Source organism: Pantherophis guttatus, chromosome 17, assembly GCF_059756535.1.
Source record: "Pantherophis guttatus breed Tessera chromosome 17, ASM5975653v1, whole genome shotgun sequence".
NCBI lineage: Eukaryota > Metazoa > Chordata > Lepidosauria > Squamata > Colubridae > Pantherophis > Pantherophis guttatus.
Genome location: NC_142079.1, coordinates 3,972,498 through 3,994,906, shown reverse-complemented (window position 1 = coordinate 3,994,906; position 22,409 = coordinate 3,972,498). Strand labels below are relative to the sequence as shown.

At 46.8% G+C, this 22,409-nt stretch overlaps 1 protein-coding gene across 15 annotated transcripts in view; it reads left to right on the top strand.

Moving 5' to 3' along the window:
- The window catches only part of CIT (citron rho-interacting serine/threonine kinase), a 104,570-nt gene that overhangs the window by 42,459 nt on the left and 39,702 nt on the right, over positions 1 to 22,409 (top strand). For 11 of the 15 annotated variants that reach the window (XM_060685164.2, XM_060685163.2, XM_060685166.2 and 8 more), the window contains 6 exons: positions 3,135 to 3,230; positions 5,578 to 5,694; positions 7,418 to 7,527; positions 8,754 to 8,928; positions 11,510 to 11,707; positions 17,390 to 17,443. In XM_060685164.2, the coding sequence (XP_060541147.2) occupies positions 3,135 to 3,230; positions 5,578 to 5,694; positions 7,418 to 7,527; positions 8,754 to 8,928; positions 11,510 to 11,707; positions 17,390 to 17,443 (750 nt within the window). The remainder of the gene's footprint in view (positions 1 to 3,134; positions 3,231 to 5,577; positions 5,695 to 7,417; positions 7,528 to 8,753; positions 8,929 to 11,509; positions 11,708 to 17,389; positions 17,444 to 22,409) is intronic. The other 4 variants (XM_087880499.1, XM_060685165.2, XM_087880498.1 and 1 more) reach the window with 1 other exon arrangement.

Genomic DNA, 22,409 nt, shown 5'->3' with positions numbered 1-22,409 from the left:
GACTTCAATTCCCAGAATTCTCAAAGCCAGCTATCAAATTTGGCAGCTTTTAAGACTTGTGGACTTCAACTCCCAGAATTCTCAAAGCCAGCTATCAAACTTGGCAGCTTTTAAGACTTGTGGACTTCAACTCCCAGAATTCTCAAAGCCAGCTATCAAATTTGGCAGCTTTTAAGACTTGTGGACTTCAACTCCCAGAATTCTCAAAGCCAGCTATCAAACTTGGCAGCTTTTAAGACTTGTGGATTTCAACTCCCAGAATTCATAGCATAGCTGGCTGGAGAATTCTGGGAGTTGAAGTCCACAAGTCTTAAAGCTGCCAAGTTTGAAGACCTCTGTTCTGGAGAATCACCAGCGGCCGATGGGTTTGAGAACGGTTTCATCCTCCCCTCTAAAAAAACAAAACAAACCCGGAGAGCATTTTCTCAAAAAGGAAGCGACTGCTTGAGCCGGGATCTACTTCAAAGAACCGAACCGAAGATCAACCCTCGAAGAAGAGAAAACGTTGTGAGTCTTTTATGTTTTCCCTGGGCTTTTAGCCGTGTAGGTGGAAGCTGACAGCTTGCTATGGCAACAGAGGTAGGGGCAGCTGAGTAGGAGAAGAAGATTTCAAGTGGTTTTTGTTTTTTTTCTCTGCCCCGGAGTCTGCAGCGGCTTTCAACTTACACTTCTTGACTTTCTGGAAAGATCTATCCATTTTGGGGAAATAGGTCACGATGGAGTTTTGGTTGTTGCTGCCGCCGCTGCTGGCTTGCTTGCCTTCGAATATATGTTTAAGCCGATTGCAGAGAGATGTGTGCTAGTCTGTGATTTAAAAAAAAAAACTTGAATTGGAATAACAGACCTGGAAGGGACCTTGGAGGTCTTCTAGTCCAACCCTCTGCTTAGGCAGGAAACCCTACACTTCAGACAAATGGTTATCCGACCTCTTCTTAAAAACTTCCAGTGTTGGAGAATTCACAACTTCTGGAGGCAAGGAGTTCCACTGGTTAATTGTTCTCACTGTCAGGAAATTTCTCCTTGGTTCTAGGTTGCTTCTCTCCTTGATGAGTTTCCACCCATTGCTTCTTGTCCTGCCTTCAGGTGCTTTGGAGAATAGCTTGACTCCCTCTTCTTTGGGGCAGCCCCTGAGATATTGGAAGACTGCTATCATGTCATCCTTAGTCCTTCTTTTCATCAAACTAGACTGTTGTGACCGAGGCCCATGTAGAGATTACCAAACACAATTCAGTCCTGAACAAACTTATTTTATTAAAACAGCTGAGAATTGATTTATTCTCAGCTTAGTCCAAAACAAGTCCTTCATAAACAGTCCTACGGCCTTATCACCAACCTTTGATGGCTTTGGCAACCTGCCAAAGGCTTTTCTTATCAAAACCCCCACAAAGTTCAAGAGACTCTGACAAGAAGCACTGGAATCAATCGTTGCTTTTCTACAAAGATCCCAAGAGCCGTTGCTGCTCTTTTAAGCCTTATGGGAGGGGCCAATCATCTTCTGGCCTTACTCCTGAGTCGTCCTTTTTGCTTCAGCTGCTCTTGCCTTCTGGCAGCTCTTCGCATGCCTGTATTAGGAACAGGCTCCTCCTGTTCCTCTACCTCTCTGCTGTCTGTCTCTGGAGGCTCTGGAGTCCACGCATCGCTCCCAGATGGCCCTGGCCCCATCTCTGTCTCCGACGCAGAGCCCTCGTCTGGTCCTTCCAGGACTGGCCCATTGTCCTCCCCAGCCTCCTCACTGTCCAACTCTGCTGCCAGCTCCGCAGGCTGCTGGCAACCACAATATAGACATACCCAGTTCCTGCAACCGTTCTTTATATGTTTTAGCCTCCAGTCCCCTAATCCTCTTTGTCGCTCTTCTCTGCACTCTTTCTAGAGTCTCCACATCTTTTTTACATCGTGGCGACCAAAACTGAATGCAGTATCCCAAGTGTGGCCTTATTACCAAGGCATTATAACTTAACAGTGTTCGTATAATTGTTGATGGGCTGTACCCCAATATCAGAAATGGTGTAGGGTTTCCTGCTTTGGGGGGGAGGGGGTTGGACTAGATGACCTACAGGGTCCCTTCCGACTCGGTTAATCTGTGAATCAGATGCATGCATGCAGGATCCAATCTGGGTTTTGTCTTCCGGGTTTTCGGACTCGTGCTGAAGCCCATCCTCAGAGAACATCTCCCTAACGGATTGTGTGCCGTTCTAAAAAAACCACACACATACACAACAGTGCACACTCCGCTAGGGAAAAGTTCCCCGAGGATGGGCTCCAGCACGAGTCCGAAAGCTCGGGAAGGCCAAACCTTCTGGTCCCGGCGAGTGACCCAGATTGGATCCTGCAAAACATTTATCCCGGGGAGCACGTCGATTCGCATCAAGCGATCGTCGGGAGTTCAGCCTACAGATGGGCTTGTAATTTATTCATGTGCAATGCAGGAGAAGGATTGTCGGGTCATGCAGTCAGTTGGAAACGAATGCACGAAGCCACTTCCCTTATTAAGGGCGGCTTTTCGAATCACGATTCACGTTTTTAATACAGAAGGTTTTGAAGATGGAGAGGAAGATGAAAGCAGAAGATTTTTCCTTTATGGGTCTAATGGAAAAGGACCTGGAGAAAAAAATTGGAACTTTGTTATTATATTTTGTGTGTGTGTGTGTGTGTAGGGCTATGTAGGTGCGCTTCTGTAGGTATTCCCCTTTGAGTTAGTTTGTTTGTTTGTTTGTTTGTTTATTTATTTATTTATTTATTTATTTATTTATTTATTTATTTATTTATTTATTTATTTATTTATTTATTGGTTCAATTTATATGCTGCCCTTTCTCCGGAGACTCAGGGCGGCTTACAATGCGTTAAGCAATAGCCTTCATACTTTTGTATATGCCTGCTTAGTAGGGCTTTCGGGGCCCCCAAGCGGTGTTCTATTTTATACAAAGTCAGCTTATTGCCCCCCACAATCCGGGTCCTCATTTTACCTACCTCGGAAGGATGGAAGGCTGAGTCAACCTTGAGCCTGGTGAGATTTGAACTTGCAGTAATTGCAGGCAGCTGGAAGCTAAGTGCTACTTTAACAGCACTTAGTCAGCTGCGCCACCAAAGGCTCTTTGGTGAGTTTGAGATGCTGACGAAATATCTTTTCTCCTAGGAACTGGAAGAGAAACACAGGGAAGCTCAGCTGGCGGCCCAACACCTGGAGTTGCATCTGAAGCAGAAAGAACAAATGTATGAAGAAAGACTCAAAGTAAGAAGTGGATTTGATCCTTTGGAGACAGGGGGCTTTTCTCATCCTCCTGCATTGTGTTGGGAAAGGAAAGGAAATAGCAATAGCCCTTAGACTGATAGACCGCTTCACAGCCCACTCTAAACGGTTTACAGAGTCAGCCTCTTGCCCTCCCCCTCTCTAACATCTATCATCTGTCTATCTCTATATCTATCTATCATCTGTCTATCTCTCTCTCTATCTCTATCTATCATCTGTCTATCTCTATATATCTATCTATATCATCTATCATCTGTCTATCTCTATATCTACCTATCTCTATCTATCATCTAACATCTGTCTCTCTCTCTCTCTCTATCATCTGTCTATCTCTATCACTATATCATCTGTCTATCTCTATATATCTATCATCTATCTATCTATCATCAAATGATTTGGGGGGATTTGCGGTGGCTCAGTGGCTAAGACACTGAGCTTGTCTGATCGAAAGGTTGGCAGTTCAGCGGTTCGAATCCCCAGTGCCGCGTGACGGGGTGAGCTCCTGTGACTTATCCCAGCTTCTAGGAACTTCCTAGCAGTTCAAAAGCTCGTAAAAAATGCAAGTAGGAAAATAGGCACCACCTTTGGTGGGAAGGGAACAGCGTTCCGTGCGCCTTTGGCGTTGAGTCATGCCGGCCACATGACCACGGAGACGTCTTCGGACAGCGCTGGCTCTTCGGCTTTGAAACGGAGATGAGCACACCGCCCCCTAGAGTCGGGAACGGCTAGCGCATATGTGCGAGGGGAACTTTTACCTTTAGCTTATTCTTCCCTTCCCTTCGTGCTCCCCTTCTGCATTAGCTGTCTTTTTCAAGAAATCCCTGGGAAAGTCCAGCAAGAGCTTTTAACAAATTGTAAGAGATTGTTGAGGAGGAGGATGGGGCTCAAATTGCCATGGAACTGTTGAGCGGCTATTCAGATGTCAGGTTGACCCAGGCAGAAAATACGAAGAAAGGATCGAACGAAACTCTCGCCAAATAATGTCCACAGTGCCAGGCAACTGAACAATTAGACTCTAAGTAGGACTGACTTTTGAGTTGGGCATGCCAGCCTCCTCTTCAGCTCAATCATTTTTTTGCTCCTATTATGAAACATCTAGAAGGCATGTCAAGGTGTGGGCTTTGGTGGCCAGTCTTCATCGGAACCCCTAAACACTGACCTCCCCTAAACTCCGCTGAAGACATTACCTAGCCTGGTAATGAAATATTCGGAAACCAACCCACAAGCTCGGAGAACGAACCTCCACCCTCATCCTCCACCCGAGCTACAGATATTCGCCACCGTTGCCAATATCCATGTTTCTCAAACGTAGCTTTAAGATAAGATAACCTTGATTGTCACTTGTTTCTGCGAACACATTGGCACACATTTAAAAATGAAATTTCTGATATCTGCTGTCAATTTCTATCTATCTCTACCATCTCTCTCTCTCTCTCTATCCATCCATCCATCCATCTAATCTGTATGTCTGCCATCTATCGTCTATATATCTATGTCTGTCTGTCTGTCCGTCCATCTGTCATATCCATCCATCCATCCATCTGTACTATAGATGACATAGTATGTCATTTATCATCTATGTCTGTCTGTCTGTCTGTCCATCCGTCCGTCCATCCATCTATCCATCCGTCTAATCTGTATGTTTGTCATCTATCATCTATATTTATTTGTCTGTCCATCCATCTATCATCTCTATCTATCCATTCATCCATCTATACATCTACACTATAGATGACATAGTATGTCATCTATCATCTGTCTGTCTGTCTGTCATTTGTCCGTCCATCTATCCACCCACCCACCCATCCATCCATCCATCCATCCATCCATCCATCCATCCATCCTATCTATCTTCCATCCATCCATCCATCCATCATCTATAATCTCTCTCTCTCTTATGTATCATCTCTTCCATCCATCCATCTCTCATCCATCTCTCTCTCATCCATCCATCCATCCATCCATCCATCCATCCATCCATCCAATCTATCTACGTTATCTATCTATCTATCCATTCCCATATGCATGCACGCACATACAAATACATATGCTACACACACAAACACCCACCCACCCACACACAATAATCACAGTCCATTTTGAATACATTTTGTGAGGTTTCTTTTGAATGGAGCACCTGGAATGCCACTCCAAGACCAACTCCGGCTTTTTCAGCCCCAGAAAGCTTTTGCAACTTCCCGATAGGGTTTGGCCTTCCAGACACTTTTCCAGGCGTCCGAAACGGTTTAAGACAACCCAAGTTTCGCTGGAACGTCAAGAGGCCTAAAAGTAAGGCCTGCTTGTTTCCTCCTTCCCACAATCCCCGCAGGTGCTTGATAACCAAATGAAGAAAGACTTGGCAGACAAAGATGCTCTGGAGAACATGCTCAGGAAACACGAGGAGGAAGCTCACGAAAAGTGCAAAATCCTTGCCGAGCAGAAAGCGGTAAGCGGGGCTGCTATTTAGCTAAGGCGCTGCTGTTTCAATTAGCTTGAGTCACCCGGCTGCTTGTAGGTGATCTTAGTCACATCCGAATGCATAAAATGTCACTTGCCCCGGCTTAGCGTGAGCTAAACACGCATAATTGTCATATCAATATTGCCGGCGTAAAAGATGTTTTCATGCGGAGGAGCTGTTGAGAATTCTCCCCTGCCTCCTGTTGGGAAGCCGTGGTGTGCTTCGGAGAACACGCCTGACGAGCCCCGTAGAATATTTTGAGCAGGGTTGGAAGATGGGGCCCGCAATTCCCGTAGAGCTCCAGGTGGTTTCCATGAAGCTCAGACAGACGGAGGTCTCTCAAAATGCTCAGAAACATTTTTGAGAAGATGGCCAACTTGGTTTTTAATTCTAGAAGCGAGAAAGGGCTTCGCCCCTTCCGATACTTTCATCCGTGGGGTGCAGCTCAAGGTGCTCCTTGTCACCTGTTACTTGGTTACCTGTAGGACTGTCTTTATCCAAGACAGAGTTCACCTGTCCAGTTTGATCTGGCAGATTTGGACATGTTGCAGGTGCCGTCAGCCAACGATGTCGACTGGCAGGAACGAGAAGATGGGCCTTTTCTGCGGTGGCCCCTGCTCCGTGGGATATCGTCCCCCTCGGAGATTAGAATGGCTCCAGCCCTTTTGGAGGCCTTAAATCATGCATGTACAACTTAGATAAGCACGAGCACTGATTAGGTTTCCTAGTTAGGATCCTGAAACATCTGCAAGAAAACCAGCAAGCTCAGGATCCCTCATATCAACCCCGAGCTACACATATTCTTCTTTATTAATACAATATAGTTAATGCACATATTCCCGTTTGCTTCCTTTTTACGATCGCTTAATTATTCATATTCATTATTCATCATGGCTCAGTGGCTAAGATGCTGAGCTTGTCGATCGAAAGGTCGGCAATTCAGCGGTTCGAATCCCTAGTGCCGTGTTAACGGGCTGAGCTCCCGTGACTTGTCCCAGCTTCTGCCAACCTAGCAGTTCGAAAGCAGGTAAAAAATGCAAGTAGAAAAAAAGGGACCACCTTTGGTGGGAAGGGAACAGCGTTCTGTGCGCCTTTGGCGTTGAGTCATGCCAGCCACATGACCACGGAGACATCTTCGGACAGCGCTGGCTCTTTGCCTTTGAAACGGAGATGTGCACCGCCCCCAGAGTCGGGAACGACTAGCACGCATGTGCGAGGGGAACCTTTACATTTAATTATTCATAGAGTCAGGGCGACTAGATGGAGCTCAGCCTTGACTGATCGGATGCCCTTCCTGACACCTATGTGGAGTTCACAGCAGATTTTTTTTTTTCTTTGCGCCCTAGTATGGCTGGCTGGGGAATTCTGGGAGTTGAAGTCTGTAGGTCTTAAAGTTGTCCAAGATTGGGCACCCCTGATTTAAATACTTGACTGGGAGTCGGAAGGGCCCCCTTTCTTGGCTCTACTGTTAGTAGATGAATCATCACTGCTGCCGTTTGTATTTATTTAACCTCGTGGGTGTTTTTTTTATCGTTTTAGTGGGGTTTTGTTTTGTTTTGTTTTTAATTGTTTTTTATCATTTGAGAATTTGTAAGCCTCCCAAAGTCAATTGGTTGAGTCGGGCGGCTGGAGAAATTGAATAAATCCATCACCGTTCGAACACCGCTGTTAATACAGCAGGGGGGGAATAATCTGTGTCTTCTTTCTTCAGATGATCAATGCCATGGATTCGAAGATCAGATCTCTGGAGCAGAGAATAGTGGAACTGTCTGAAGCTAACAAGCTGGCAGCAAACAGCAGCCTATTTACTCAGAGGAACATGTAAGCATAAAAGCTGCTATTATCTTGTCTTGACTCACACCCATTTGGAGAAGTTTACCAAGCCTGTTACTCATTGTGTAGAGCGTTCCTTTTGATGCTCCTTTGAATTTGGAGCAGAGATAGGCCCGAACAGGCACCGCAGAGAACATCTCTGAATCTCCCCTAATTGCATTCTGTCTGTCTGTCTTGTCTGTTGCCAGAAAGTTTGCAAAGTGTGTTTGCAGTCTTGGCATCTTTATCAAAAATTGCACGAGATATCTAAAATCTTGCAAATTGATTGGAAGGGGGTGGGGGGAAAGGGATTGGATGCTGTTCTGAGGATGCTGGAATCTAAACTAGCTTTATGGATTTCTGAAACTGAAATAAAAGGCTGCATCAAGAGAGGGACAGAATCAAGATCACGTGAAGTGCGAATACCACTTTATAAGGCCTTGGTAATAAGGCCACACTTGGAATATGGCATCCAGTTTTGGTCGCCACGATGTAAAAAAGATGTGGAGACTCTAGAAAGGGTGCAGAGAAGAGCAAGGAAGAGGATGAGGGGACTGGAGGCTAAAACATAGGAAGAACGGTTGCAGGAACTGGATATGTCTAGTTTAATGAAGAGAAGGACTAGAGGAGACATGATAGCAGTCTTCTGATATCTCAGGGGCTGCCCTGAAGAAGAGGGAGTCAAGCTATTCTCCAAAGCACCTGAAGGCAGGAGAAGAAGCAACGGGTGGAAACTAATCAAGGAGAGAAGCAACTTAGAACTAAGGAGGAATTTCCTGACAGTGAGAACAATTAACCAGTGGAACAACTTGCCTCCAGAAGTTGTGAATGCTCCAACACTGGAAGTTTTTAAGAAGAGGTTGGATAACCATTTGTCTGAAGTGGTGTAGGGTTTCCTGCCTAAGCAGGGGGTTGGACTAGAAGACCTCCAAGGTCCCTTCCAACTCTGTTATTCTATTCTAACTAAAATCTTGCAAGTTGTGGGCCAGTTACCTCTGAAGGACTAGGCTGGTTAGGGCTAGGGCCAATCTAGAGAAAAGAAAGACTAGTGTGTGTATGTATGTGGGGAGGGGGATGGGGGGGACGGGACAGCTTGGCTGTCTAAGGAATTCTGGGAGTTGAAGTCCATAGGTTGTAAAAGAGCCACAATTGCCCACCCCTGGGTTATACTACCTTAACACCCCCCCCCACCACATTCCTCCAATTTTTTTTTTTTTTAAAAAATATTTATTTAGGAAAGCCCAAGAAGAGATGATTTCTGAGCTCAGGCAGCAGAAATTTTATCTGGAAACCCAGGCCGGAAAATTAGAGGCGCACAACAATAAACTGGAGGAACAATTGGAAAAAATCAGTCATCAGGACCACACCGACAAGACTCGCCTGCTGGAGTTGGAGACGAGGTTAAGAGAGGTAAAAAAAAAAAAAAGTTTGAATCTTCCTACCGTTCGCACTACCGATTAACTACCATTTTCTGCAGGACCGCCAGGGTGGTGTCCTTTTTCCTCTGCTGACCAGAAGTCTGGTTCCCCTACCGTAAGAGTCTCCTCCTAGCACACCATCCTTTTTCCTCTACCTGCCCTAACTGAAAGCCCTATCAATTGTGAAGCCAAACAGCAACAGGGAGCCACAGCAGAGGGATGAAAGAGCCACATTTGGCTCCAGAGCCGCAGGTTGCTGACTCCTGAGATATACCCTGTGAGCTGCCAGGGAGGGCCCAACTCTGCTCTCTTCCTGCCCACCAGACAGTCCAAGCTCTGCTATTTCGTTGCCCTCTGGGAACGAGCCTCTCCTTCCTGCAACTCCACTGTTCTGACCCAGCTCCCCAAACACGACAAACCCTCTGACATGAACTCAAAAGATTCCTTTATTAGGAATGCCGGCAGCCCCTGCAAAACGTTTCTCTTTCACCGCAGGCTAACAACTCTGTCTGGCCGGGAGATGAATAATTGTCTGCCATAACTATTCATCTCCGCCCCCTGCCTTTTATCTCCAGAGCTAGGACCAGCCCATAGATTTCCACTGCTCTCCTCTCCTCTCCCTTCTGTGCATCTGTGTGTCAGGCACTGGACCCAGCTGTTCCTCCTCCTCCTCCTCATCAGCTACCTCCAGACCTGGGGGCTGTTGACTCTCCATCTGAGGGCTGACGGATGGCCCAGGCTCCACCTCTCTCTCTCTGCCAGCTCCATTCCCTCTTCCCCCTCCGAGCTCCCAGGTTGCCTTGATGCTGATCCTGACTCCCATGCCCCCTCCTCCTCTTCCTCCTCCTCTGATTCGGCTGCTGGAGGGGCCGGCGGCCGATAGGCCACAACATCCACACTATGCCTACAAAGACTCCTTCCACAGAAGACCAAGTCTTCCGATGAACTTCTGCTTTTCAAGAGGAGCCTTGGGCACCTGCTTAAGGGTGTGAGGAAGTCCTTCCAGAGGGACTCCATTCACACGGGCAACAACCTTTTAAAAGCAGCACTGTGCCCCCAGATGAAACAAATGAGCTTCCCCGTTAATCAGATGGCATCGAGTCTTGTTTCTCAAGTGCCAGACACGTTTTGGCAGGGTGTAAACAGAGACAAAAGGCTGCGGGGATAGAACTATCAACAAGCACATTCGTGATCATCTGCTGCTTCCCAAGATTGATTCTGATAGCTTAGAGCAGTGTTTCTCAACCTTGGTAGCTTGAAGATGGGGTGGACTTCAACTCCCAGCTGGCTGGGGGATTCTGGGAGTTGAAGTCCACCCATCTTCAAGCTACCAAGGTTGAGAAACACTGGCTTAGTGTTGTGAGCTGAAATATGGAAGTTCCCTTTCTCCCACGTTTGCATTAACCAGTAAAACGAGGACAATAGGCCACTTACTTAGGGCTGGGAAGAACTGGGAAGCGGTATATACCGTAAGTCTAAGTGCTGTTAAGAGTTGTGGCGGCACAGTGGTTAGAATGAAGAATTGCAGGTTAATTCTGCCGACTGCCTACAATTCGAACCTGACCGGCTCAAGGTTGACTCGTCCTTCTGAAGTCGGTAAAATGAAGACCCATATTGTTGGGGGCAAGAGGCTGACCTTGTAAACTGCTAAGAGAGGGCTGTGAAGCAGTATATAAATCTAAGTGCTAGTGCTTTTCCTTTTTTTCTCCTTCCTTCCTTCCTTCCTTCCTTCCTTCCTTCCTTCCTTCCTTCCTTCCTCCATCCCTCCCTCCTCATTTTCCTCATTTTACCCACCTCGGAAGGACGGAAGGCTGAGTCAACCTTGAGCCTGGTGAGATTTGAACTGCTGAACTGCAGCTAGCAGCAGGGTGGATTTGATTTAAATCGAGTTGATTTAAATCACAATTTAAATCATGATTAAAATCACTAGTAAAAAGGCTTGATTTAAATCAACTTGATTTAAATCCTAATTTTGAAAGAGCAACTGTCATCTCTGCTACTCCTTTGACCCACTGTTGACTCACCGATAGTCCCAGTGTTGCAGAATATACAGCCTCCTGCTACAGAACTAAGCTCCATTTCATGCTGAATAAACTAAATTATTTATGTATCTTAAATAGAAAACTATCTTACGATAGATTTTTACCCCAAAAGTTTTTTATTAAAATAAATTCGATAAAAATTTTTAAAAATCCGATTTAAATAAAAAAAAATCTGATTTTTTTGCTTTTTAAAAAAATCATTGATTTTTATCCACCCTGGCTAGCAGTCAGCTGAAGTAGCCTGCAGTGCTGCACTCTAACCACTGCGCCATCTCGGCTCTTCAGGGTTTACTACCTGTTCAGATGGGAATTCATCCCTTTTTTTTATTTGGAGGAGGTCAGCTTTTTTTAAAAAAAAAAACCCCAGAGGATATAGGGAATTTGAAAGGTTCTTTGAATGACATTTTTGTGTCTGTTTTTTTCTTGGCCCGTGCAGTCCGATCTTTTCATCCTGTACTCCAGGGAAGTGCTGGACATTTGAGCCTTAAAGCAAGGACGTTCACTGCTCTCCAATTCCCCCCCCCCTTTTAGGTTAGCCTTGAGCACGAAGAACAAAAATTGGAACTGAAGCGACAGCTTACCGAACTGCAGCTCACCCTCCAGGAGAGGGAATCTCAGATTTCAGGGTTGCAAGCGGCTCGATCGGCCTTGGAAAGTCAGCTCCGGGAAGCTAAAACCGAACTGGAAGAGACCACGGCGGAAGCTGAAGAAGAGATCCAGGCGCTGACGGTAAGCTTTTGAAAATTCTGGGCTCGGGGGTCAGGAGCCGCGCGCTGCTGGCTCTTTTGAGTTTGAAGCGCTAGGAGAAGGTTTGAAGCGGCCCGTTTCCTGTTCAAAACCTCCGGTGAATTTTCAAAGCTCGTGAAAAGGTTTGCCACCCATTTGTCAGAACAACCCAATTCCAATAAAAAAAAAAAAAAACTCCCGAGACGAGCGTCATCCCAAATCTTTCATTTATTGGAATAGGTATACTGGCACATCTGGGAAAAAACCCGAATCTGAGAGTTCTCTGATTTCAAAATACAACCCAGATGTGTTTTGTTTTCCCAGCCCAGCTCTTAAAATCGACGATAAAGTGCTACTTTAGGATTGTTCCCCAGTTCCCCAAATACGACAAACCCTCTGTAGCTGCCACATCTATTCATCTCCACCCGCTGCCTTTTATCCCCAGAGTTAGGGTGGGACTTCGCTAGCAGCGGTGGCTCTTCCGTCCCAAGGACCGGCCCATAGATTTCCACTGCTCTCCTCTCCTCTCCCTTCTGTGCATTTGAGCGTCAGGCACCGGACCCAGCTGTTCCTCCTCCTCTTCATCAGCTACCTCCAGACCTGAGGGCTGACGGACGGCCCAGTCTCCGCCTCCGTCTCTCTCTCTCTGCCAGCTCCATTCCCTCTTCCCCCTTGGAGCTCTCAGGTTGCCTTGATGCTGACCCCCGACTCCCACGCCTCCTCCTCTTCCTCCGATTCGGCTGCTGGAGGGGCCGCGGTCCAATAGGCCACAACACAAGGTGTTCTGAAAGGGCCTGAAGGGCCTGTGGCTGTGGATTCCACCTGGAATCCCATCGTAATCTCACTCTGATTTCGAAATACAACCCAGATGTGTCTTGTTTTCCCAGCCCACCTCTTAAAATTGACGATAAAGTGCTACTTTAGGATTGCAGGATGAGTGTTCTCTTAGGCGGTGAACTCTCCCGCTCCGAATAAGGCTTCTGCGACATCTTAAATTCTCCGTAAATCAAAACATATCCCTGGGAGTTAATACCTCAATGGAGCTCTTCCTTTCGAAAGAGTCCCCCGCAGGGATATATCCTTACCTCAAATGCATTACAGGTAGTCCTCGACTTCCGACAGTTCACTTAGTGACTGTTCGAAGTTACGAGAGCTCCGAAAAAGCGACTTAACAACCGTTTTTTCACACTTAATGACCGTTGCGGCATCCCCATGGCCCGTTGATCGAAATTCGGACGCTTGTCAACTGACTCGTATTTATGACGGTTGCTATGGCCCAGGGTCACGTGATCCCCTTTTGCGACCTCCCGCCAAGCAAAGCCAGTTTCACTTAACGATCGTCTTACTAACGTAAGAACCGCAGCGATTCATTTAACGTCCGTGGCAGGAAAGGTCGTAAAACGGGACAGAATTCACTTAACCAATGTCTTGCTTAGCCATAGAAATTTGGGGCTCAATTGTGGTCGTACGTCGAGGACTACCTGGACTTAATAAGTGCACTGACTCTTTTTTTTGGGGGGGGTGAAAGTTTGCTAACATTGATAGGCAGGGAAAGAGGCTAATTTTACAGGTAAATCGCTTTAATTTAGTTCCTTGGACCAGCTTTCAAAAAAAATTAATCCTAATTTTTGCATAAATACTCTGGAGTTTTAATAATGTCCTTTTCCGTCCTGCCCTGTTCTCTGCATCTAAAACAAATCAGGGCTTCTTGTTTTTTTCATTATGATGTTGAAAATATTCTATCTCCAGAACAGTTCTGACATTATTATCCTTTCACAGTCTTCTGGGTAGAAATCCAGATTGGTCAATATCAGCATGAATAAAAAGTCTGGAAAATCTTTTTAACTCTCTCAGCCATGATTTACACTCATCGGTCAATAACGAAATCACCCTTTACTTCTTATCAGAGGTCAAATCTTGTCCTTCCTTTTGGTAATAAAGCAATATTTACCTCTTGGTTTTTTTTTTGTCAAGAATCTGGCACGGCAGACCTCTTGGGTAACAGCGTTCATCGCAGTTTTTGTAAAAAACGGAATTCCATTTGGTCTTCAAAAAAACATAACATAAATTCTTGGTTTATGAGCCTTGGTAGTACAGTGGTCTAAAGCACCCTGTTATTAAGACCAGCTGCCTGCAATTACTGCAGGGTTCGAATCTCGCCAAGGCTCAAGGTTGACTCAGCCTTCCATCCTTTCTAAGGTAGGTAAATTGAGGACCCAGTTTGTGGGGGCAATAAGCTGACTTTGGATAAATATACAAAAGGATGAAGGCTATTGCTTAGCGCATTATAAGCCGCCCTGAGTCTCCGGAGAAGGGCAGCATATAAATCAAATTAAAAAAAATAAAATAAAAATAAAATAAATAAATAAACTTGGAAGTCCATCCAGTCTGGTGCTTGCCCTGTTTCCATTTCCTTTCTAACTTCTGATGGATCAAAATGGTTTTTCAGAAGATGGGTTTCGTTTTTTTCCCCCTATCCGGTCTGGCCAAAGTGTGGAGCGTGTGATACTGTGGCTGTGTTCTGTTTCTTTGCTGAAGCAGCTGTGATGTTTTTTGGGGGATCTAGGAATTGGGAAAGTGTGGAAGCTCCCGAAAGCAACCCTGTTTTCTGCCTTTGAGCTGCTAGCTGGAGCTTGAAGGACTCAGAGGAGGACTTCTTGCAGAACGAGGGGGGGGCGATAGGGCTGCAACAGTCTGTCACCCCCATTGATCGCCGGGGTTGATTCGGCTAATCTGGCTAGTCTAGGCAGGTGTCCCCTCCCTTGCCCCCCCCATGTGTATCCCTCCTGAAGCTGCAAGCTTGGTGGAAGAGAACGACCATCCAGATACACGTATACCAGTCTTTAGTCAAAGGATCTTCTGCATATGTATTTTGTGGGCTTAGCGGAACTGGGGAAGAGATAAGCTCTTTCAGTTGGGAAAGTCCACCTCCCATGTAGGACACTCAGAAGTCATGGACGTCATGGTATCCGAGGCTTGGGCACTAGTGGGATTCACCAGTTGTAAAAACCGGTTCACTTTGTGCGCTCTCCAGAGGCCAGAAATGGGCCCGTTTCCGGACTTCTGGTACTTCCGGTAGGCCTGGTTTTTTGCCCTCCCCAGGCTCCAGAGGCTTTTCTAGAGCCTCCAGAAGAGCTAAAAAGGTCTCCCCGAGTCACCGGAGGCTCTCTGGAGGCCAGAAACAGGCCCGTTTCCGGACTTCCAGTAAGCCCGTTTTTCGCCCTCCCAGAGCCTCCGCGCACGCCCTGCACTTACCTGGCATCCAAAATGGGCCTCATGGAGACTCTGGGGTGGGGAGAAGTGGACGGGGTCAGCCATTCCTTGGAACAACCGGTTCACCGAACGAGATTAAAATTAACATCCGCTTCACGCGAACCGGTCCGAAATGGCTGAATCCCAACCCTGGGCTTGGGTTCGTAAGTGACACTGCTCGGCGTACAGCTATGCCAAAGTTTGGATAGTTTGGATAGCATTAATTCTGCTGCACTGTATTATTATGATTTTATATAAAACACAGTGTAATTGGCTTTGCAAATCTCGTTCTTGAAGCTCTGGAGACTTCCCTGCTAGTTGGACATCCGCAGTGTTTCTCAACCTTGATGCCCTCCATACTGTTGGAACTACCATTCCCTAAAACTTCCAGCCAGCACCACCGATGGTTGCACGGGCCAACCAGAAAAATCTGGGATTTTTTTTGTGATTGTGGCTTGTCTGGAGAGCATCCGGTTGGAGAAACCTGGAGTCATCCACGCTCGGATACGTCAGGAACATGATTTTTGTATGATTTGATGCTAGTCTCAAAGGTGCATCTGAGTTGGCGTAAGACTCAAATATGAAGAGACGTCCATAGAGACGAACAGTTTGACCAAGTTCGGATAGGTTGTGATGGTGTTAGCTTTCAAATTTGGCGGGTATAAATTGCCCAAATAGCAATGGGGAAGAAGGTTGGGTGCGTGTGCCATAATCTGTTGGTTTCTTGCATCCTTGTACAACAAGTTGGCCTTTGCTCTTCGACGTGGTCCTTTTCAGTGGAGGTCCGTTTTGCCTTCCTTTGAGCATCCTTCCATACCTGTAGAAGCTTTGGAAGAAGGACTTACCGTATTTTTTGAAGTATAAGACACACTTTTTCCCCTCCTAAAAGGGGGTGAAAATTTGGGTGCGTCTTATACACCGAATGTAGCCCCACCCACCTGCTGGCCCCCACCTTTTGGCCTCTGCCTCCCAGCAATTTACCTCCTTGCAGCAAGCAGCAAGAAGAAACAGCTCATTTCAGCTTCAGCACAGCCTAATTAGCACAAGTTGATTGTCCCTTGGATCGGCCTCCCGACTCTCAGCTGTTTCAGGCTGCAGGGATTGCCATGGCCTATCGCTGCACGGGCCTCTGCTGCTTGCTGCAAGGAGGTAAATTGCTGGGAGCAGATTTTTTTTTTCTTGTGCTAATCAAGCTATGCTGAAAACGAAAATGAAAGTAAAGCAAGCTATTTGCTGTTTGCTGCAACGAGGCAAAATTGCTGGGAGGCAGAGGCAGATTTCTTTTCCTTGTTTTCCTCACCAAAAAAGGTAGGTGCGTCTTTATAGTCCGGAGTGTCTTATACTCCGAAAAATACGGTAGTTAATTCTGTTAATTCTTATCTAGCGCCAATTTAGTGCTGAATGTCAGTTGTCCTAATTCTTGTGCTGTAGGCTCAAGCAATCAATCTTCTCAACCGCAGTACAGTCTTGATTTTTGTGCCTGACGATACTTAATTCATCTGTCGGATGTATTTATTGTCCCTAATACCTTTTGATTATACTCCGAAAAATACGGTAAGTCTAAGTTCAGAGGGGGTGGACTTAGACTGTTTGTGGGAACATAACGATTCTAGGCTGATGACTTGTTTGATTCCCCTCCCACCTCTTTCCCGACTCTGCTTGCCCTTCTAACAAATATCTTTGGACAGGCAAGCATATAACTTGGTTATTTCACAGCACCAACCTTTAGTGTTATGAAGTCCCAAAGGGTACTTTTTTCAAAAGGCAGCTTTCGGACTTTTTCTTGGTTTTTCCTTGAAGATGTTTCGCTTTAAGAAGCTTCTTCGGTTCTGACTGAATGGTGGGAGGATGGAAGGAAGGATTTATATTCCTTTTGCAGGCATCTGGCGGTTAACCCAGAATCTACTCGCTCACGACCGTTAATCACTGACGGCCAGATGACCGCCAGGAATGTAAATCCATCCGTCCTCCCATCATTTCGTCAGAACCCGAAGAAGCTTCTTGGATGCGAAGCGAAATGTCTTCAAGGAAAAAGTCCACTTTGCTTTTGGAAAAAAACACCTTTGGGACAACCAGGACCTGGATGACCGAGAATCTCCATAGGATCTCCCTTTAGATCAGTGTTTCTCAACCTTGGAAGCTTGAAGATGGGTGGACTTCAACTCCCAGAATCCCCCAGCCAGCTACCAAGGTTGAGAAACACTGCTTTAGATACAGTTGAAGCTTTAGCTTCCAGGTGCAGAAGATGGCTGAGGCCGACACCGCTGGGTTGTTGTAGTTTTTGCCCAGCCAGGGCTAACAACCTGCAGGATCTTCCCTAACCCTAAACCTTTTGCTTGCTGGTAGATTGTTCTATAGTTCATTGAGCAAGAGCTGTTGGATGCTGCCTCTGATGTGTGCAAACATTGATGATCAAATTCTTACCTCCTTTAGGCACATAGAGATGAAATCCAGCGTAAATTCGAAGCCCTTCGTAATAGCTGCACAGTGAGTATTCCACCGAGACCCTTGAATTATTTTGAAATCAGAGGATGAGGAAGGGAAGCGGTCCACGCTCTGTCTGCTCCTTGGAACGTCAAAGGCTTCGAAAGGGGTCCTTGGGCTTTCCCCCGAGCTAGCAGAACCAAGACTGATGTGAATTCTTACTTGAGATCTCCAGAAAAAGAAAACAAAACAAAAATATATATATATTATCCACTCTGGAGCTTTGAAGCCTTCGATCTGGCGTTGGCCACTTCAAAACCTCGCGAAAACAAATTGGAAAAAAATAAATAAATAAAAAATAAAATCTCATTTCAGTGCAGCTAATAAGAATGGTTTAAGCAGCTGCCACAAACGATGGGTATATGATATGACATTTCCCAGACGGTGGGAAATAGCTCGTACTCTCGGGCACCCAGCCAGCCTCGATGTCTCTTTAAGATGACACTCCCTCACCCTGCGGATTGAACTGGGAGCAACCCAACCTCCCGTTTTGAGCATTTTGTGACCGTCGCTTTTGGAATTGCGACGCGAGCTGGTTGCGTTTTGGCTGCAAGCTGGGGGAATGGCTGCATGCACGGCTGCCTCCCTGCATCCTTTGCCGCAGGTTCTCCTTGGATGGAAAACGCCGAACCACCCTTAGGTGCCTCTCTGCCCTACCTTTCCCCCCCTCCCCCATCCCCAAATCATGCATGCAAACGCTCTCCTCCACTTTTCCTCTCCCTGCCATTGGCACCTTGAGCGAGAGCCTCGCCATCTCTCAATGCTGCAATTTTGCATGCGGAGCAACGCATGCCAGATCTCGCGCCCACGAAACGAACGGTGAGGGGGGCCTCGAAAGAAGCGTTTTGCAATGAGACCAAAAAAAAAACCCCCCTCCACCGGGGCAAGGGAAGCTGACGGCGTTAAAAAAATGCGCGTTAGCCGGTTTGGTTCAGTAGCGGCTGAGTTCAGGTGGATGTTTTTGAAGTTGGGGCAGAAAACGTTAAAAAAAAATAATTAAAAAATGACACGTAATTTTAAGATGGGAAGTCCTGCGTGCTTCCAAAGCCGTCGTCCATTTGGTGGTTTTTGGAACCGATGTTGCCCAGTTGCTTCTTGAAGAAGTTGTTCCTCTTCCTACTTGCTGTTTGTAACTCCTTAAAAGTAAGTTCCTGGAAAAAGAACGAGGCCCAAGAATTCACTGCAAAGATTGGGCCTCCTGGGTGCACAAATCACAAATCTGTTCTTGAGTTTAGAGGAGTAGAATCAAGATCACGTGAAGTGTTAATACCGCTTTATAAGGCCTTGGTAAGGCCACACTTGGAATACGGCATCCAGTTTTGGTCGCCATGATGTAAAAAAGATGTGGAGACTCTGGAAAGAGTGCAGAGAAGAGCAACCAAGATGATTAGGGGACTGGAGGCTAAAAGGTATGAAGAACGGTTGCAGGAACTGGGTTTGTCTGGTTTAATGAAAAGAAGGACTAGGGGAGACATGATAGCAGTCTTCCAATATCTCAGGGGCTGCCCCAAAGAAGAGGGAGTCAAGCTATTCTCCAAAGCACCTGAAGGCAGGACAAGAAGCAACGGGTGGAAATGAGGACCCAGTTTGTGGGGGCAATAAACTGACTTTGTATAAAATATACAAAAGTATGAAGGCTATTGCTTAACGCATTGTAAGCCTCCCTGAGTCTCCGGAGAAGGGCGGCATATAAATCAAATTTAAAAAAAAATAAATCATTCTGGGTTCACCAGGAGTAGGGAAACAAGGTGTTTCCTGCCTCTGGAGGGCCTGGGGTGGAATGGAGAAGGCCCGTTTTTCTTTCTCACCTGGCTCCAGAACCTCTCTATGCATCTGGGGAGGGCGAAAACAGCCTTCCCCATCCCCTCGGAGGCCCTCCGGAAGACTGAAACGGCCCATTTCACAACTCCCGGTTGGACAGGAAGTGCCTTTTTTGCTGTCCCCAGCCTCCAGAGACTCCTAGAAAGCCTCCGGAGGGCCTGGAAAGGAGGGCGAGGTTGCGTGCATATGCGCAGGGCGGGGCACATAGAATTACGCGTGTGGGCATGCGCATGTCCGAACCTCCCCTGCCCCCCCCCCTTCTTGGCACGCGATGGCAAAAAGGTTAGCCATCACTGCTCTAGTGTATTAATAGTCAGGCTGCAGACTGGTTGCTAAATTCAGAAATAGCTTGGAGGAGGATGTAAAAGACACTCAAGGAAGTCAATCTGGAGAGCTAAAATAGCCGTTACGGCAAACTCATTGCCCCAACCTTGAACGGTTTTTCTTTTTCCGGTGGGCCTTCGATCTTGGTGCTTTTCTTCCTGGGAAGCCCTGGTTCTGGTTCGGCACCGTTTCCCCCAAACCACGGTGTTTTGCTTTCCTTTAATGAAAAGAGTGTCTTTTTCATTAAACCCCTCGCTGGTTTATTGCCGCAACTTGCAACTCAAGACAGGACGAATTTTTGCTCTCTTGGTGATATATCTTGACAGAGAACAGGAGGGTGGAGGCGCCTGCTGTTATTCTTAGCCGAAATATTATGCTAAACATGGCCAGCCAAGGGTATTTATGGCTCGTAAGGATGCTGGCTGGGACGTGATTCATGAAAACATGATTGCATTGTATATATATATAGATAGATAGATAGATAGATAGATAGAATAAGCATGTTGCCTTAGATTTTTTGAATTCTATCCTGTTTCCTCAAGTAAGGAACAGCCCACCTGCCAAAGATAAAGACAAATACATTTTCTTTTCTTTTCTTTTTTTTCGGCAAGAGATTCTTCTGCCTAAATCCTCCCGTCCCTTGGTCTCTGCTCCTGCCTGCTGCCTGTTTTTCCTCTTCCACCAAATTCATTTCAGAAATCCTGCAGCCTCTTAAAATCTTTCACACCTCGCCACCAATTGACCAGAGATGGCATAAGGCAGCACCGCGTGAGCTGAATCAGCTGCCAAAAAAGCCAACACAGTTCTATCCCCAGCATAAACCGAGGGATAGACTCAAGATCACGTGAAGTGTTGGTAGAGCCTTGGTAGTACAGTGGTCTAAAGCACCCTGTTATTAAAACCAGCTGCCTGCAATTACTGCAGGTTCGAATCTCGCCAGGCTCAAGGTTGACTCAGCCTTCCATCCTTTCTAAGGTAGGTAAATTGAGGACCCAGTTTGTGGGGGCAATAAGCTGACTTTGTATAAAATATACAAAAGGATGAAGGCTATTGCTTAGCGCATTGTAAGACGCCCTGAGTCTCTGGAGAAGGGCGGCATATAAATCAGATTTTAAAAAAAAAGTGTTAATAATACCACTTAATAATGCCTTGGTAAGGCCACGCTTGGAATACCCTGCCTTTTATCCCTACAGCTGGGGTGGGGCTTCGCTAGCAGCGGTAGCTTCCGTCCCAAGGACCGGCCCATAGATTTCCCCTGCTCTCCTCTCCTCTGCCTTCTGCACATCCACACATCAGGCACGGGACCCAGCTATTCCTCCTCTTCCTCATCAGCCACTTCCAGACCTGGGGGCTGTTGACTCTCCATCTGAGGGCTGACGGACGGCCCAGGCTCCGCCACTGTCTCTCTCTCTCTCTGATAGCTCCATTCCCTCTTCCCCCACGGAGGTCCCAGGTGGCCCTGATGCTAACCCTGACTCCCACCCCTCCTCCTCCTCCTCTGATTCGGCTGCTGGAGGGGCCGGCGGCCGACGGGCCCCAACAACAGCTATGTCAGCATTAGCCTCCAGAAGCTCTTAAGAGAACATTTCAGCAGTTCCTTCTGTGTTCCTCCTAAAAGGCATGCAAAGATCAGACGCTTGGGGCGAATGCTAAAAATACAATATCTTTGGCTTGCGAGATGGATTTCTGAACAAAAATCGCTTCGGGATGAAGTCAGAAGATGGGTTTCCTGTTAAGGGTGAAGATTTTTTTTTCTTAAACATTTGCTTCTCATGGTGAAGTGGAGAGACGGCAAGCAATTACAGGCAGCCCTCAACATACAACCTGGTGACCGTGGGGAGAGGGCAACGGTCGTAAGTGTGAAAAAGGGTTCCAAGTCACTTTTTCCCCCAGTGCCGTCGTAACTTGGAACGGTCACTAAACGAGCAGTTGTAAGTCAAGGAATAACTGTACATCATAGAACCGTGGTGGCGAACCTATGGCACACGTGCCAGAGGTGGCACACAGAGCCCTCTCTGTGGGCACGCGCACCATCGCCAGCTGATCTTCTCATTTCTGGCGTGCCGGCCAGCTGGTCTTTGCAGGCACCACAGTGCCGGAAAAAGATCTTGAAATGGCCCAGAAAACGGCCCCAAAACAGGCTGTTTTTTGGGTTGTTTTTCAGGCTGTCTCCTGGCCCGTTTTTCAGGCCATTTTTCAGGTTGTTTTTGGCCCGAAAAACGCCCCCCAAACTGTTGCAGTCTGCCAGCAACCTGTGGAGCTGGCAGCGGAGTTGGACAGCGATGAGGCTGAGGAAGAACATGGGCCAGTCCTGGAGTCAGGGGAAGGCGCGGATGAGGGCTCTGCATCAGAGGCAGAGATGGGGCCAGGGCCATCGGGGAGTGATGCGCGGACTTCGGAGCCTCCAGAGGCTGACAGTAGAGAGGCAGAGGAACAGGAGGAGCCTGTTCATAGTGCATGTATGAGAAGAGCTGCCAGAAGGCAGGAGCAGATAAAGCAGAGAGGACGACTCAGGAGTAAGGCCAGGAGATGATTGGTCCCTCCCATAAGGCTTAAAAGAGAAACAGAGGCACTTGGGCATTTTGCAGGAAAACAACGTTGAGAGAATTGCTTCTTGTTTGGATGTATTTCTTTCTAGTCAGCATCTTCTTCTCCTGAACTTTTGCCAAGAAAAGCCTTTGGCAGTTTGCCTAATGATCCCAAGGTCGGTGATAAACGGAGGGATGGTGTTTTGAAGAATTTGCTTTAATTTAGTTTGGACTACGCTGAGAATGACTTAATTCTCAGCTGTTCTAATAAAGTCTGTTTGTTTTCGAACTGTTTG